Source organism: Zosterops lateralis (genome assembly GCF_965231275.1).
Source record: "Zosterops lateralis genome assembly, chromosome: 8".
Classification (NCBI taxonomy): domain Eukaryota; kingdom Metazoa; phylum Chordata; class Aves; order Passeriformes; family Zosteropidae; genus Zosterops; species Zosterops lateralis.
In genome coordinates, this window is record NC_139768.1 from 12,379,904 (window position 1) to 12,395,887 (window position 15,984).

At 36.1% G+C, this 15,984-nt stretch overlaps 1 protein-coding gene across 1 annotated transcript in view; it reads right to left on the reverse strand.

Moving 5' to 3' along the window:
* Window positions 1–10,811: 10,811 nt before the first annotated feature.
* Window positions 10,812–15,984, reverse strand: part of LGI1 (leucine rich glioma inactivated 1) — a 28,529-nt gene continuing 23,356 nt past the window's right edge. The window contains exons 6-9 of the mRNA XM_083866953.1: window positions 14,020–14,091; window positions 12,604–12,773; window positions 12,026–12,190; window positions 10,812–11,941 (exon numbers count right to left, since the gene is read on the reverse strand). Coding sequence (XP_083723079.1) covers window positions 11,124–11,941; window positions 12,026–12,190; window positions 12,604–12,773; window positions 14,020–14,091 — 1,225 coding nt within the window. The 3' untranslated portion in view covers window positions 10,812–11,123. The remainder of the gene's footprint in view (window positions 11,942–12,025; window positions 12,191–12,603; window positions 12,774–14,019; window positions 14,092–15,984) is intronic.

Sequence of the window (15,984 nt, forward strand, 5' to 3'; positions counted from 1 at the left end):
GTAGATTCAGTAGAAGTAAGAAGTAAAAAAAAATCTGTGGTTTCCAGAATGAAAGATTTAATTTTCTTTACTTCTGAAGAGTTGAAAAATAATGAATACGCAGGAGAATATTCAAATTTTTCTTCTATACTTGTTAGGGTGCTTTCAGTCCCATATTAAAGGTATACTGCTTAGCAGATTTTGGTCACATAAAGGTCATGCTTCTGTCCTCAGAGGCTTCTGTCCTCAGATGGCTTAACTGCACTGCTCACTAAGCAATCACGTCTCTGTAGCTAGTATTCCTGGAAGGATAAATTAAAAATAATTTCCTATGTACTCTGAAGACCATAGTGGTTTAATTCTTGTATTCACGTAAGTGTCTGGAGAGCTTATGGAAATTTAGATGGTGATCCTCAAATTTTAAAAGCTATGTAGTTTTGTTGTTCTCTTTAAGCATGTGGAAAAGGCTGTTATTCCAGTACATCCTGGAGAAAAAAATATTTTCTTTTAATCTCCTAATGAAAAATCTGTCTGATTCCTTCTCTTTCTTTATCATTTTATTTCCACCAAAGAACATAAACATCTGAGCAAACCAACAGAGTGAACTTTAGTAACTCACTGTTAGAAAAGAAAATGAACAGTAGTACTGGTTTTGTGGACCATTTGTATTTGCCACAGGCCAAAACACTGTAAGTTTTGTAAAGCACAGTAGTGGTGGGTGGCATTCAGGGCTTGGCCTGGTACTCTGAGGAAGCAGCAGCACTTGCTGTTGTACTGCAGTGAAGTTTTATAGATTGTTACATAACTAGTATATCATGCTAATCTCAATGAAAGGGGTTTTTAACAGTAAATGTGTATTTACACACCATGTGTGCTTCTCTCTCAGGTCTAACTCCTTCATGTCAGGAGCATACACACACGGATATGTTCTTAGCTTATGCTGTGATACAGTGCAGGTAATGAACAGAATTCTTAATGTTTCCAACTGGCAGTGCTTGATAAAACATGTACAAGGCTATTACTTCTATTTCTTTAGGAGAATCTATATTTTTAATATAAACTTGGCAAGGCAACCAGTGTGAAAGTCTGAATTTAGAAAAATCTCCTTTCTGGCAAAAGAGTTGTAGGTGGGGTTTTCTTCAGGTGTATTGTCTCATTTGGTGGGTTGAAGGTATCTGAGTACTCACTATACATAAAAAACTTCCAGGAAAGTGCCTGTTTTTTTTAATGCTAGAGGAATATGGATTCACTGTAGCACAGGAATTCCTGCAATTCCACTTGTTTATTGGAGCCATTTATGCAGTGAATGCAACCTTGGCCTGTTCCCTTTCCCTCACTGCATTTCTTGATGTGTCAATACTATTTTGAGTTATGAGTTACTAGCCATAAAAATGAGTAAAGCTCTGTTTCCTTTGAATAAGTTTTTACTCATAAAGATTAAGGTCAGTCAGTGTATACAGAGATGCGCAGTGGAAAAAAAAAAAAAAGAAGAAGAAGAAGAAGGAAAATACAAGAAATTTTAAAAGGAATCCAGAAAACAATTCAAAAATTGATGGCATGTGATTATGAAAAAGAAGAAATGAGCATGCTAAAATTTATGTATGCACTGCCCTGGGTAGGTGCTTCTGGTAAGCATCTCCTCCTAGTAGTTACTTAAATTTACATCTTTCCAAAATACAGTGCTTTGTTTTGAAATACCTAAAATTGATGTTTCAATAATATAAGTCCTGAACATATTTTTCATTTAAAATTCTTTCCCAAATCTATCCCAGTTTCTGGATCTTTCAATAAAACATATTTGGGAATTTTGATAACTTTTCTTGGATTTTTTTACCTCTCCCTTGGAGAGGTTCTTGGAAATCATTTTTCCTGTTATTTAGTTGCCAGTATTTATAACTGAAATGACTATAAAAGCTTGTTCAACATAGCTACTAAAGCCAAAGGGCTTGAAAGAGGGAAGGGCAGATATGATTTGAAACACAGATAGAAAAAACAGTAGGCAGAAGGTTATCAGTTACCATTCTGCAACCTGCTTGAAAAGAAATGATGTAATCATTAAATGCATACTCCTTCTAAATTACTTGGAGAATGAGTAGCAGACAAGAAAGAGTATTCCTTTCTTCTTCATAGAATGCAGCACCATGGAGAGAAAAAAAAAAAAAAGAGAAATAAAATATTATGTAACTTTAAAGTTTGTGGTGGTAACTTTCCAGAGATTTCTTTTCTGACAGGCAGTACAGTACAAAAATCAGAAAAGAGAAGTACAGCTTGAGTGCCATTGGGAGTCAGAGCTCCCAAGGAGGAGTGGAGGAAAGTGCAAATAGCTCATAGTTGCCACTTTTGCTTGTCTTATTTTGTTCTGTCCTATAATGCCCTTTGTGACTGTGAAAAGAAGATAATTTGTTCTATTATATTTTGTCACTGTCACTTTAACTGACTCTTTACAGCAGTAGAAATGGCTGAATGTATAGTTTCTCTTTGTGGAAAGGGAGAGAACTATCAATCAGCTGCATTTCTTGGCACTCACACAGTGTGTTTCCTATTCTGTAAGCTCTCTGCCTGGGGCTGCTCTGTGGGGCAAGAAGGGGGAAGTTTCCTTACTTGCCACTCCTATGAATTATTAAGAAATTGTTTATATTCCTTACTTGAAGGAGATTATTCTTCATTAGCTTCTACTTTTCCTCAAAAATTTACATAAAATGTAAATAACCTTGTCACAGGTGATGGATCAATATTAGAGTACTGACTGGACTCTATAATACATTTATATGTTCTTATATATGTGAATGATTTATTATATTGCTACATTACTATATAAAGCATATTTGTGTTTGGTATTTATATATAGACACATGATAAACATATGAAACACTAACATGATTCAGCCTGTGCACCTCTCACCTTATTCCAACAATCTGGTGCAATGCTCGCTCCTCTCAGTTTGCTTGTACTAGTATGCTTAAAGAGGAGTAATCTGAAATGCAACTCCACCTTTTGGTAAGGAAAGAAAACGTTGCAAGACAGATTTTAAAGCCCTTTCCCTTTGTCAGAGTCAGAGATATAAGTGGGGTCTTTTTTTTTTTTTTTTTTTTTTTTTTTCATTATTTTTTAATTGAGTCAGTGCTCCTTCATTACCTCCAGGAGCCGCAATGCAGAAGAGCATTCCTCATTAGAGCAAAAACCCTGCTGCTGCCTTGCATGAGGGATATACCTATTCTAGCCTTTTGCTGTCCGCAAGAAACCTCCTTAAGGCAAGACGCAGGGTTTCTTTTCCTTTCTTGCTGGAGGCTGAGGCTATACTGGGAAATCAAAGTGCTGTAATTCTCATACTGTTGGGTTTTCTAATAAACATCACTTCTGTCCAAGTAGGCAGGACACTGGAGCACACAAACCCAGGTCTAACTCCGAATGGTTATTTTTATGTCCCTATAACCTCAGCTAGCTCAGATCCTGTGAACAGTGCCAGAGTGGCAGCCCCCTAGGAATGGGCTGACCAAGCTTTTGCGGCGTGTGCTGACCTCTGCAATCTGTTCCTGGCTGCCCAGCAAGTGGACGCTAAGTGAGCTCGGGTTTGATGACACACACAGGCTGATTACTCCCTCTGAAATACCAGCAAAACCGCGAACGTTCTGACATGCACGAGCTGCTGCCCTCAAGACCTTGCTGAGTTGTCCTTGTCACTGGGAGGAATGCCTCTGGTCCGTGGCTGTACTTCAAGGAAAATGTTTCTGTTGAGGGATGATTGGAGCTCACTCCCTTCGTCCCAGGGCAGCTTCTGGGCTGCCTGCTCTGTGGTATTCTCAGAGAAGAAAGAACTTTTGCAATTTACTGATTCGAGGGAGCTCTGTCACTCTGTATAGACTGATGCTGCTCTGGCATAATTTATTTATAATGGTCTTGTCAGGTACACTTTGCAGTTCATGCCATTTCTTCAACTGATTATTTTGCAACTGTACTTAATTGCATTTATACAACGTTTAGATGAAGTCACAACCACACCCAGAGGATTTTTTGATGAGCAGTTGAAATTAGCTTCATTTTTTTCTTACTCTTAGATCCCCCGATATCGTCACTGCTCTCAAAGCTATTTTACAGAAATTCTGAAATGAGTTGTAATTTTGTAACAAACATTCATTTCCAATTTGATTCAAGCAAATAAAATATGATTATCATAGTGCTGTTGCAGTTTGACATACTCCAGAACCCTGTATAAAAAGGCAGAGCTTTTCTAAGAGTTGCTAGGTACCAGATATGTTTTCTTGGTCTCAGCTTTGAAGTGAGTTGAGTTTGAAGGACTCATTGTTACCTTAAATAATGCTAAGGAGAAGTTAAAGACAGGATTTAAGACTGGACTTATGTCAGTGCATATGAATTATTTAGAAGCAGTGGATTTTTATTTGTGTTTGCAATCTATAATCCAGGTAGCTAATGCCTTCAAGTGTATACATTAAAAAGATCTTTTATTTTTAGTAGTAATCTGTATATCAGAAAATTTAGATATTCACATATGCAATTAAACTTTCTGTTCCAGATATATCCTTTTTCTTCCTTTGTTTCACTTTGGAGCAACATATTTACGGTGCTTTTCCTGAATGGGCAGTATCTTTATGTTATTGTATATGAGGGACAAAAGGGACCAGGATAAGGGCTTCAAATTACACAGTTATTTGGAAATTGTGACAATAGAAATTGTTTGTTTGTTTGTTTGTTCTTCCAAAATTGGTGATTTGTTCCTGTGGTTTAGAAATTACTCCCTCACAGGACAATACTATTACCTGCTTAATCATAAGGTACTTTGCTACTAATATTCCTACAGCTCTAATATTCAAATCTTAATAATAAGTTTATAAAAAAGCTGAGTTCTATTCTTCCCATGGGAATCTACTTTAGTCATGACTTACATAGCTGTAGCCAGCCTAAGTTGTGCAATTACTTGCAATTCTCAAATGCTTGCAAATTGTTTGCCAAATTTTTTTAATTGTTGACATAATTTCAAGGAATTATGTTGCTGTTATTTTACAGATTTTATCAACGTTCACGTTCTCAGTATTGTAAATGCTTCTGAATGGTTATCACATGTACATCTTATTTATGTTGTTTTGTGGACCTCAGCAATAAAGTTGAGCTAATTTCTGAGCACTATGTCTCAAGAACTGAAAATAGGAAATGCAACACTGGAGCACATTCATTATCCAGCTGCTTGGCTTTTCATCCAAAATGGTTACAGCCAGATGTTTCTGACAAGTGCAAAGGCTCTCCTCTTCACTAATAAAGAGCTATTTTGTTCAGTACTAAAGAAATAGAATAAAAAATTTTATGCAATTTATCCGTGTTTGACTTTCTGAATGCTGTATTATTGTCCCCTATGTCACTGCCTATGACAGTGAATGCCACAGTTTAATTTGTGGGGGAAGGTATTTTGGCTTATGGCTTGGGGTTTGATAGTGTCAAGTGCCATCTTGTTCCACACCTTCAATGAATTTTTCCACATCTCTCTGAGTCCTTAATAACCCTGCAGAGCTTTTTGAGATGCTACATTAGTACTGCATGCAGTATCTCAAATAAGGCAACAGCAGTGATTTGCCATGACATGTAGTGTTGTATTATCCCTATTATCCTGCATGTGGTAGCATTTTTTGCTCTTTCCTGTTGCTGTACATTGAGATCAGTATCATTCTGAGTTGTTCACAAGAATGTCAAGTTGACTTTCTTTACTGCTAATTTTAAACTTTGCGAGCATTTCTTTCCTATGTATAGTATTTTGCATTTCTGGACTCTCAACTTCACTAGTCAGCCTGTCCCACGTGCTTAGTTACCTAATTTCTCCTGAAATTTTACACTTCCATTTTCATTTATAATTTCAGATAAATGTGGATCTTACTGGTTTGAAATCCCACTGGCTAATTCATTAACTTTTTATAAAAATAGACATAATATTCGTTACTTTCTAGTTCTTTTGTACATAAATGGTTTTTAATGAAGGACTATGTATTCTTAGCAGAACAGCCTGTTTATTCTGAAGCTCTTTCAGCATTTTTGGATGCTCACCATCTGGGCAGGTTGACAACTTACTAACATACTGCTGTCGCTATCCAGGCCTTCGAACAGGAAGTGAGAATGGGTCAGAAAGTCCTTTTTCAATTGAAATAATTCAGTAGGAAGAATAAAGTAAGGCTGAGTTGAAAACAACTTTTGAGAATTCAAAAATTGATTTGATGAATGGGAGATCGGGAAGAGTAACATAATTATTGCCATCATCCACTTCAGTTTATTTGGAGTATAAATAAACAATTCTATTAATATAAATATGCATATTTAGGGGCAAATTGCTTTCTACTGTAACAAATTTGAAGACAGAAGTATTACACTACCATAACTAATTGGAGCGATTCAAGGTCCAAGGTCTCAAAGTGCAAATACAACACCACTTCTGTACAGCACACTGGAGGTCTTTGTAGTTACAGTTCATTTCAGGAAAATTCCTGAATAGAAATAGGGTTAGGTTTGCCTCTGAGCACTTTGTTTAAGTGAGCTATAAACAGAGACATGCCTGTAACACCAGCCATTAGAATTCAGAGTCATCAGTAAGGAAGAAAAGTTGCCATTAGCAGTAAGTCAGGCAGTGTACCGCAGATCGGTCTGGAGGAATTGAACTCCCCAAGACCTCGACATTTATCGGTGAGTTCCCAGCCACAAAAACACATTCAGCCATTCTGATCAATAGGAGTCTAAATCACAGCTTTACTGCCACGCTTAGGTCTCCAGATCAGCAAGAATGAGAGGGGAAGGCTTGCAGTCATATGAAAGGTAGTGGGAACTGTTGGCAATATGTGTAACAAATCAGAGAGAAAACCTGCTAGGCAGTGGGGGAGGCATTAACAGCTGAGTGAATTGAGTGCTTGGGTTTGCATTTTTCATCTGCTGAACCTGGCTTAACTTCTGTCTGGCCCTGGCAGGGCCGTGGCTCCTTCTGTGGGCAGTAGTGTGCTCAGCACTCCCTTTGGGCCACCACGGCTGAGAGTGATGTAGCACAGAGGTGTCAAAAGCAAAAAAATTCCACATATTAAGATCATGGATGTAGTGCATTAAGCTTGTAAGCCTCTTACTATATTTTGCAAGGACTGGGTGATTATATGGATTTTCAAGGGTCCCCACGGAGGAGAAACATGTTATGTCTTTCACAGGAAGGAAAATACTTCCTTGAAAGGGAAAACTTCACTCTCTTGAGGTTTGCTGTTGACTTTATATTCTGTTCCTAGTTGAAATATTTTGGGCATGCTGACTTCTCTCCTTTCTCTTGGTGCTGTTGTCAGTCTGAGGACTTTTTGTTACTTCTATAGTTTAAATATTCTTTATTTTCCATTGAATGCTAACACAATATATTTTAATGCTTATATACATAAATACAGCTGTTAGTGAGCTTCCCACTAGAACATATCAAAGCATATCACACATTACTAATTATGCAAATAATTGTTTCCCATCCTCAAGCATACTTCAAGTGGCTGTTACAACCCCTTCAAATAAAGTTAAAAAAATAAAATGATTAGGAGAAGTTAAAATGAAACACAAACCAATAATAAGTATCTGTTTGTTTTGTTACCTTACACAACAAGATATTTCCTTATTGAATTCATGTTTTTGTAGGAGAAGTGCATTTTGGAATATTTTTTCAATGGAAAATAACTAGAAACAAAAAAACCTGCAAGTTCTAGGCATTGCAATAGACAAAATAAGAAGTAACACATGGTATAGTATAAAGTATTCTGAATGTATTTAAAATATCTCTTCCCAAGTAGAGAGGTGCATATTCTTTTATATTTATGCTCTATTAAAAAAATAATGAAGTAGTTGTAGGAATACAATACTATTCCATTAATGTTCTTTTTTTCTTAGACATTAACATGACTAAGCAGCATCAAGGATCAGCAGTACCCATTAATAGCCTTCAGTACTGTCTTCTGTATACATTTAGTACCTTACATACTCTCTCAGTCATAAAGAAAACAATTAGGGAGTTTAGAAAATCCATTACAACTACAGAAGACAACCAGTCAGCCACAAGTAACATAGACTTTGCTGAAAGAAATAGGGTTTTTTTAAACAGCATTTTCAAAAAGTATCAATGTATATATGATAAAAGGTTCTAGTCTAGAATTTTTCTGACTCTTCCACTGATATCAAAAGGAGTACTGAGCAGAGAACCAGGATGGAATATGGCCTTAGCCTTATGCTCAGATAAGCTGTTAAAATGCCCAGTCTCTGAAAGTAGGAAGAAACAGCACAGGGAGCCACCTAATGAGCCTCTACGCTCTTCTACATTAAGGATTATGAGTTCTGTTCTAAAAATACCCCAGTTCCTTATGTGGTACAAAGAAATGCTGTACTCGCACAATAAGAAACTGGCTGTTGTCCCTGTGAGTCTCCACCCGACATAAACAGACTAGAGAAAGGGATTTTCAAAACAGAACAGGTTTTGATTCAGCATTTTATAGTAATCAGCTGACCTTCCAAAAATGACATAGGCAATAAGAGCTTCCTAAATCACTAGTGCTTGACTACAGGAAAAATTTTTTTGAAGGAACCACCAAACTGATGCTGCAGTTGCATTCTCCAGCAGATTGATCCCTCGCTACCCTCCACTGTACCATGGCTAGTTTTATATGTATTGTGAATGTAAAATTCTAGTGACTCATACCCTTGCAGGCATTTAAATTCCTCCTTTAAACCCAGGGGTAACAGTGAATTCCTGTAAGACTGTCATATTATTTCAGAATGAGGTAACTCAGGAGAACAATCATAGCATTACAATAGCATAGGCCTTAGCCAGCATAGCTGGCTGGCTCTGAAATACATTTCCATGAAACATAACCTTTTCAAGACTCTGAGACAGTATGTTGTTTGTAAATAAATGTTGGTAGCAGATTAGCAAGTATCTCCAACTCCACTTAAACTCAGCCAGATGTTTATAATATGTTCATAACGAGAAGGATGCATAGATGTTATCTTTATCATTTGATTGAGAATGCATGTAGGCAAGTATAATGGGAAAAATCAGATCAAAACCAGTGCTCAAAATTCAACAGGACCGTAAGTAAAAGACTGAAACAGAAGACAAGAAGAAATAGAAAACACTTAATGGTTTGCTGGTAGATTGGAGATGGGTTCATGACTTTGTATTTCATTCCTTTCCCAGGCAAAGGGCACTGAAGAAGAAATGGACAAAGTGAGGTGGCAATCATAGATGTGCCACCAACATTGAGAAATAATAAAAAATATTATTTGGATTCATCTGAGGTTTGAAATTGTGCTCATGTAACAACTAAAACTATATAAAGGAAATATGGTTTGACATATAAAGGAAACTGCCAAATAGAGATTATTTATTAAGATGATTTTTGGAAATGTATTTATTAAGAAAAAATTGGGATGTTTCACCTGTGAAACATAGTTTAAAATCTTTCTACTCACATTGTAAATACTTATGGAATAGGTAGTTATTAAGCCCAGTGCTTAGCAGAGCATATGCAGCTATGGATCAAAAGGCATCAGAAAAACTAACTTATAGAGTAGTATTGTTCAGGTGCGATTTTTCTCTTTTCAAATAACATTAAATATAAAAACCTCTCCATTATTTATTACAGAAGCATGCTGTTTAGGACTGGTTTCCTAAATATACATTAATCAGCTCATGTGATTAGCTGACATGCACAGTGTGATTAGTTTCATTCACCAGTCAACATCTGTGAATGGTAGAAATGTCTAGAAATGAACGCAGCATTCATGTCTATATTTTAAAGATGGCACTGGAGCACAATGTTTGATAGCTTAAGTGAATGCAAAGGTGTCTAAAATAAACTTGAGCTTTCTTCCTGAGCTGCATCAAATCATCTTCAGCATCAGTGTAGGTTTCTCTCAAGTGGTGCACTAGATGTATGTAAACAAAAAGACTATTTTAACTCTGAGCTTGTAATAGATTTTGATGCCACATTCAGATTTGGCACAATTTAACAGATATTCTTAGCTTCCCTGGAGTTGCATACACTATACAAACTGAATTTATCCTGCCACATTCAAAGCTCCCTGAATTTCAGAAGTACCTGGAACTAAGATTCATTGCCAGGTAGTGGAAAAAAATTACTTCCTATTCATTAGCTTCATTCAGAATAAGGAATAAATTCATTGAAGACTAAATAATTGCAACTACAGTGGAAAGACTTGACAAGGACACAGAATTCATGCAAGTGATGTGTGACAGTTCAGCTATAGAAATAACGCTAGCTGGAAAATAAGCTTTGCTTCTAGCTTTCATCACAGTAACAGCCCCAGTGCTGTACAAGAGATTTGTTTTGTGCTGCTTCAGCATCAGGTGAAGAAAAAGAGACCTTTACCTTGTCTTTCATTCTGCCAAGTTCTTTGTAAATTTTAAGAAAATCACATCCAGCCATACACAGTACAAAGGCCTATCCTACAATTAGATGTGCATAACTGAACCCTTCATCCTGCAAGCACATCTAGATAGCTAAATTATTTTTTCTGGTTAGAGTTATGTTTAAGTCAGTGAAGCTTTATATAAGTACAAGGATTGTCCAGGTGATCATTTATAGGCTTGTGTTTCAATGCAGTGTTTTTATCAAGAACTTCTTGTTATTAGTAAAACCCACCTGATCTTCAATATTGTGCATCTTCTATGCAGTACAGCACTGCATTGGGCAATATGCCTACTTGGCTTTATTTTATATGTGTACAATATATACACAAATAAAAAGTATCACCTGTAAATAATATTTGGAATGTGAAAGACACAAAATGTAAACATTTTATTTGGCAGTTGTTTCAAACAGGTGAATAAATAAATGGAAAAGTACATCTTAATATTCTTTATAGCAACAGATGCAGTTGCACATATATTTACATATTGTGGATGCAAAGAACAGTTAATTTAATTTCTTTTTGTTAAAAAATGCAACTTCCAACACCACTAGACTTGACAATTAAAGATGAAGATACTAGTAATACTTTGTTCTAGCAATCTCAACTTTTAAAGGCATTCATTTGGAAGTAAGATAAGAGAGTCATCATGCATTTAGTTCATTTTGTCCACTTACGGTAGAAAGTCTGATGTAATCTCAGAATTATGAGTGTCATGCGCTTAAGTCAACTATGACATGTTTATAAATCAATGTAGTTCCCTTAAAACTTGAAGCAAAGAGAAAATCTCGTTTATCGATGGAGACATGTATGAAAGATCTTGGTGCCTGTACGTTTAATTCTTGAAACTTCACAAATTTTGCCTTTTCCGCATCCCAATAATAGACTTGAGTGAAAGAATAATCACTTCCAAGAATGGCATATTGATAATTATTTATCTGAAGTGGTTGGAATACCATTGACCCTCGGGATGGCATCCTTTGTAAATCCAGAAATGCTGAACCACCCCATTTCATTACTTTAGAGTCCCCAATAAATCTTGTTAAGCAAATGTATACATCCTCTTTCACTTTGAAATGCTTCACAGCATATGCATCTTCCATATCTTGAATATCAAACCGCTTAACAAATTCATTTGTTCCTTTGTTCCATTGATATATTACAGGTCTTTGCGAACTACTTGACAGAATTAAATGTGGTTTGCCAGATATTTCAAGATACTCCACATCAGTATCTCTGTACCAGGCGTGCAGAGACTGATGGGAATAAAATCCATTCCCATTCCACTTGTAAACTGTGGTGAAACCAGCCTTTGAACTGTCTGCAACAACAAAATACCAGTCTTCAGCAATCCTGAAAGTTTCGATGTCATTGGGTTTTCGGATTTTAAGGATTTCAATATCTTGAATTTTTATAAACTTATTAGCAAAAATATCTCTTTTATATATGTGGGAGCCTCCAAACAGCTGTGCAACAATGACATACAGCTGACTCTCAATAACTATAGGTTTACACACAACAGTTGAAGTACCTATAAAAAGAAAAGTAAAAGACAGGGTTAGTACCACTTTTTGGATAATTTCTTGTAATGTTATCTGTCAAGCAGTGTTCATACCTGTAATGTTGTCGTAATTCCTGAACATCACTTCCACATGGTCCCATTCAAGAAAGATGCATTTTCCAGTAAAAGGCTGAGCAATAACCACGTGTTCATCATTCATATATGAGAAAGTATCTACTGACAGAGATTGGTATGGCAGGGACTGATAGACTTCAAATTCTGCAAAAGTGCACACAACAGATGATAATTACAGAGATATTTTACATACTGTACTGAAAAAAACCAACTGTTTATCAGATACCAATTCATTACAAATTACAGCATTTCATTGCTAGTCCAATTTTTCTGTTGATAATGGAGCACCGCAATTTGATTTTCAATCTTTCTCAATAAAAAGTACTGTTTTACATCCCACTTTTCCGAATCATTATGTAACATATTAAAGTTTGAGTAGATACTGAAATGTAGGACTGTGCTCCCAAGTGATTCTCATGTCAGACTTAAACCAGCAGAGTTCATATTGATTTTAGTAGAAATTCTACCCAAAATGCAGCATTCCTACAAAAACAGGCTCTAGAATGAAAAACTATAGCTTTGACTTTAACAAGATTAAATATTTTGAGGCACATTACCTGTAATAATGCAATCAAACTCTTTTGGAGAGAGGCTATTGATTTTGCGCTTCTTATATTCTGGTGGGCTTTCACAGTAAATGTCTTCAACAGTTGCATTGGTGCTGCCCAGCCACTCCACTAACCACTTCAGTTTGCAGTCACAATTAAATGCATTGCCTCTAAGATCTCTACAACAAATAAATCATGCACTGAAAATAAGTAGTCAGCTAATGTATTTCTCCTTGAGAACAACAAAACAGGCTTTTGTTAAATATGTGCCCTCTTGCTTATTCTCACTTGAGGCCTTCCTGGGCTAGTTTGTCCTGACCCATACTTGAATCTACATACCAGAAACCACACAGATTTAATTATGCTAAGGTAATCAAGGAGACCATAATTTGGTGATGAGTCAGAATTTTTTATCGAATTCCCCAAGTTTACAGGTACGCAAAAGCCTCCCAAACTAATGACCCCATTTCCTTTGGATTACCCTTTCTCATTAAGAGCATTCTAGATAACAAAATAGGAATTAATGTAACCTGATGGTCAGCCCGTCAGTACTCACTATCTCCTTTAGACACACTTATCTAGGGCTGCAGGAGACACAAGCAAAGGAGTTCTGTTCAAGTCTTTTACAGCTGTCTTCAGTCAGATTTCTGATCGTATGTACAGGAACAGGCAAATGCCAGGAGCAGACTGTGGAACCACCTGGCCACGATCAGCCGTGCCAAGTAATGCTCCAGCTACACTGGCCATGGCCACATCCTACTGCTGCAGCTCTGCCCTAGGGATTCAGCCTACCTTGTTAATACTGGGAGCAGGCAAAGGATTTTCTGACCTTATTAGCCCAGATCAGAATAGGATTTGGTATATTCAAAACATGATCTGGTTCACTAAAGCAATTATAAGATTTATCTGTTTTGTATTTTTACTGGTATTTTATATACATATAAAAGTTTATATGTGTATATATATATTTAAACAAGCTGATGTTTTGATCTGGTTGCAATTAGATTTAGTATAGGATACTTACTTAAGACATATGCTTTCTTGATAAAAGATAGCTTTCCCGGGAATTGCTTGCACATTAAAATGTTACTCCATTAAATATCTTCCACCTTCCCTGCATGCCTTGCTCTCCCATGCATCCCTATGGATCCTCTCTTCTTATTCACGAAATCTTAATGAACATGCAGCTTTAGTACATAACTAATAACAATGTTACTTATCTTCATAACTGGCGGAATATTCAAAACTATCACAAATTTTCAACAACAGCAGGCAAAAAAACCATGCCTACCCATACTGTGTAGTCTCTACCCAGTAATAAGATCCATTACTGGCTACTAGCTTGAATGGTGACTCAGAATGTCCTCTAAAATAATCTCTCTAAACTTCTAGTATAATTAAAAGATTAATTAATTGCTTTCTTACACATTTGTTAAAGAATCCAAGCCTTTAAATATGTCTTTTGGAAGTGACTGGAGATTATTATTTGCGAGACTCCTGTAAAAGAAAACACTTCAATATTAGTGCTAGTTGTTCATGAAACTACTCATTTTTGCAAGTTGTGATATACTGTGTGAGGTTTTTTACTTACAGCAAAGAACACTGGCATTTTCCAGCACTTAGTTCTAAAAGATTGCTTTTAAGAATAGCTCATTTACTTTGTGACTTTTCCTTCCACTAAAATGCCATGCCTCCTTATGCTTTCTCACTCTTCAGCAGCCTTGCAGCATTTACAATACTTCACTTAGCAGAGTAAAAAGTTCTATCACCTTTGGTGTTGTGCCAACACCATTTAACATTTGAAAACTATTAGTCATGATTGGATCTACTGATGTTTTCCCTATGAGATCCCAATACATGGTGTTCATATCACTGCAATTTCCCCACTTTCTTATACCTCTCTAGAAGGAAAATCTTACTAATATGGGCTGATGGGCTTAAGTTTAGCTCATCGTTTTTGAAAATATGCAGTAATAGGCAATAAATTGCTGATCAGCATGAAGTGCTTTCCTGGCATGTGCGTGCATGTGTGTGTGTGTGTGTAAATTTGTATTAGAGCACCAAAAAATGTTATTAATTCCCAGTTTTCAATGTTGGGAAAACTTGTTTAAATTCACTGAGTATCCCAGCTGGTAAAAGTAACAAGGAAATGTGAGCAGGCTTTGAATGAACAGTATATTACATTTCAGTCAGACTGTCTCTGTGAGTCTGCCAAAGGTCTCAGATGTCATGGAGGGCATGACAGAAAAAGAATAATGTTATAGGGTATAGTCTATGCCTCTTCCAATTAACAGAATTATTTATTACTTATGAGAAAAAACAAAAATGGAAAGAAATCATTTTAGATTAAGATCTCAGTTAAAATCTGTAGCTAATAAGATTTAGAACCTCTTCTGGTTTAACTTGTAAACATAAATGTTATTTATTAACCACACTTTCTCTAGGCAAGCAGAGACACTTAGGCACATACTTAAATACAAGAACAAGCCCAGATGTACTAGGCCTGCTGTCTCATCTAAAAACAAGTGTTTGTCTGATCAGTAACAGTAAATATGGGATGCTTCCATTAGTCCATTCTGACTCCACTACTTTCAAAGTACATCTGATTGTAACACTGTAGGTGAATGTATCATGTGCTTCACTTATGTCCAACTTTATGCTCCAGAGCAATTCTTTAAAAGTCAGGTAACTCACATGGAGAAAGCTGTGTGGACTTGCAAGCTGAGACAAGTTTAATGCCCTATATTGTTTTTCTATGTTATTACATAGCAAACTAAAAGGGAGGATGTACTTGGGAGTAGGAGTGGTTCGCCACTGCCATGGGTACGACTGGCAGAAAAATCTAAGCAAGGTTTATGCATTTGCCAATTTTTGAATGAAAGTCATGCATTTTATAGCCCATTGTTAAAAAGGATACTTATATATGAGAAAACACTGTCTTGCCTCGATGGCACTCTACATGATATTTGTATTATAATAAGAGAGTGAAGGTTGACTCAAACATGCAGTTAAACTAATGGTGACAACTCTGAGAGAAATGCAATCAAAATTACATATTGTGCATAGAAATTACCGTCCAATGGCAACTGTAAGATTTTGGCATTAAATTAGTAAATAAGTAAAAAAAATGCATTATTTTCAAAATTTTTTTGTTCTTAAATGTACTCTGACCAGAAAATAAATCCTGTTGCACAATAATACATTCTAGATAGCTCTCTTTTACAGTAACACACTGTAAGTATTGAAGTTTAATTGCATTATAAAAGTAAAAATGTTTGGATAGATTACTGCATTCCAAAATTTATGTTGCAAAAAGGAAGTAAATAGAATAAATAGAACAAAGTTCATCTTATCTAACTTCATAGAACTTATTTGCATGCTCATTTATTA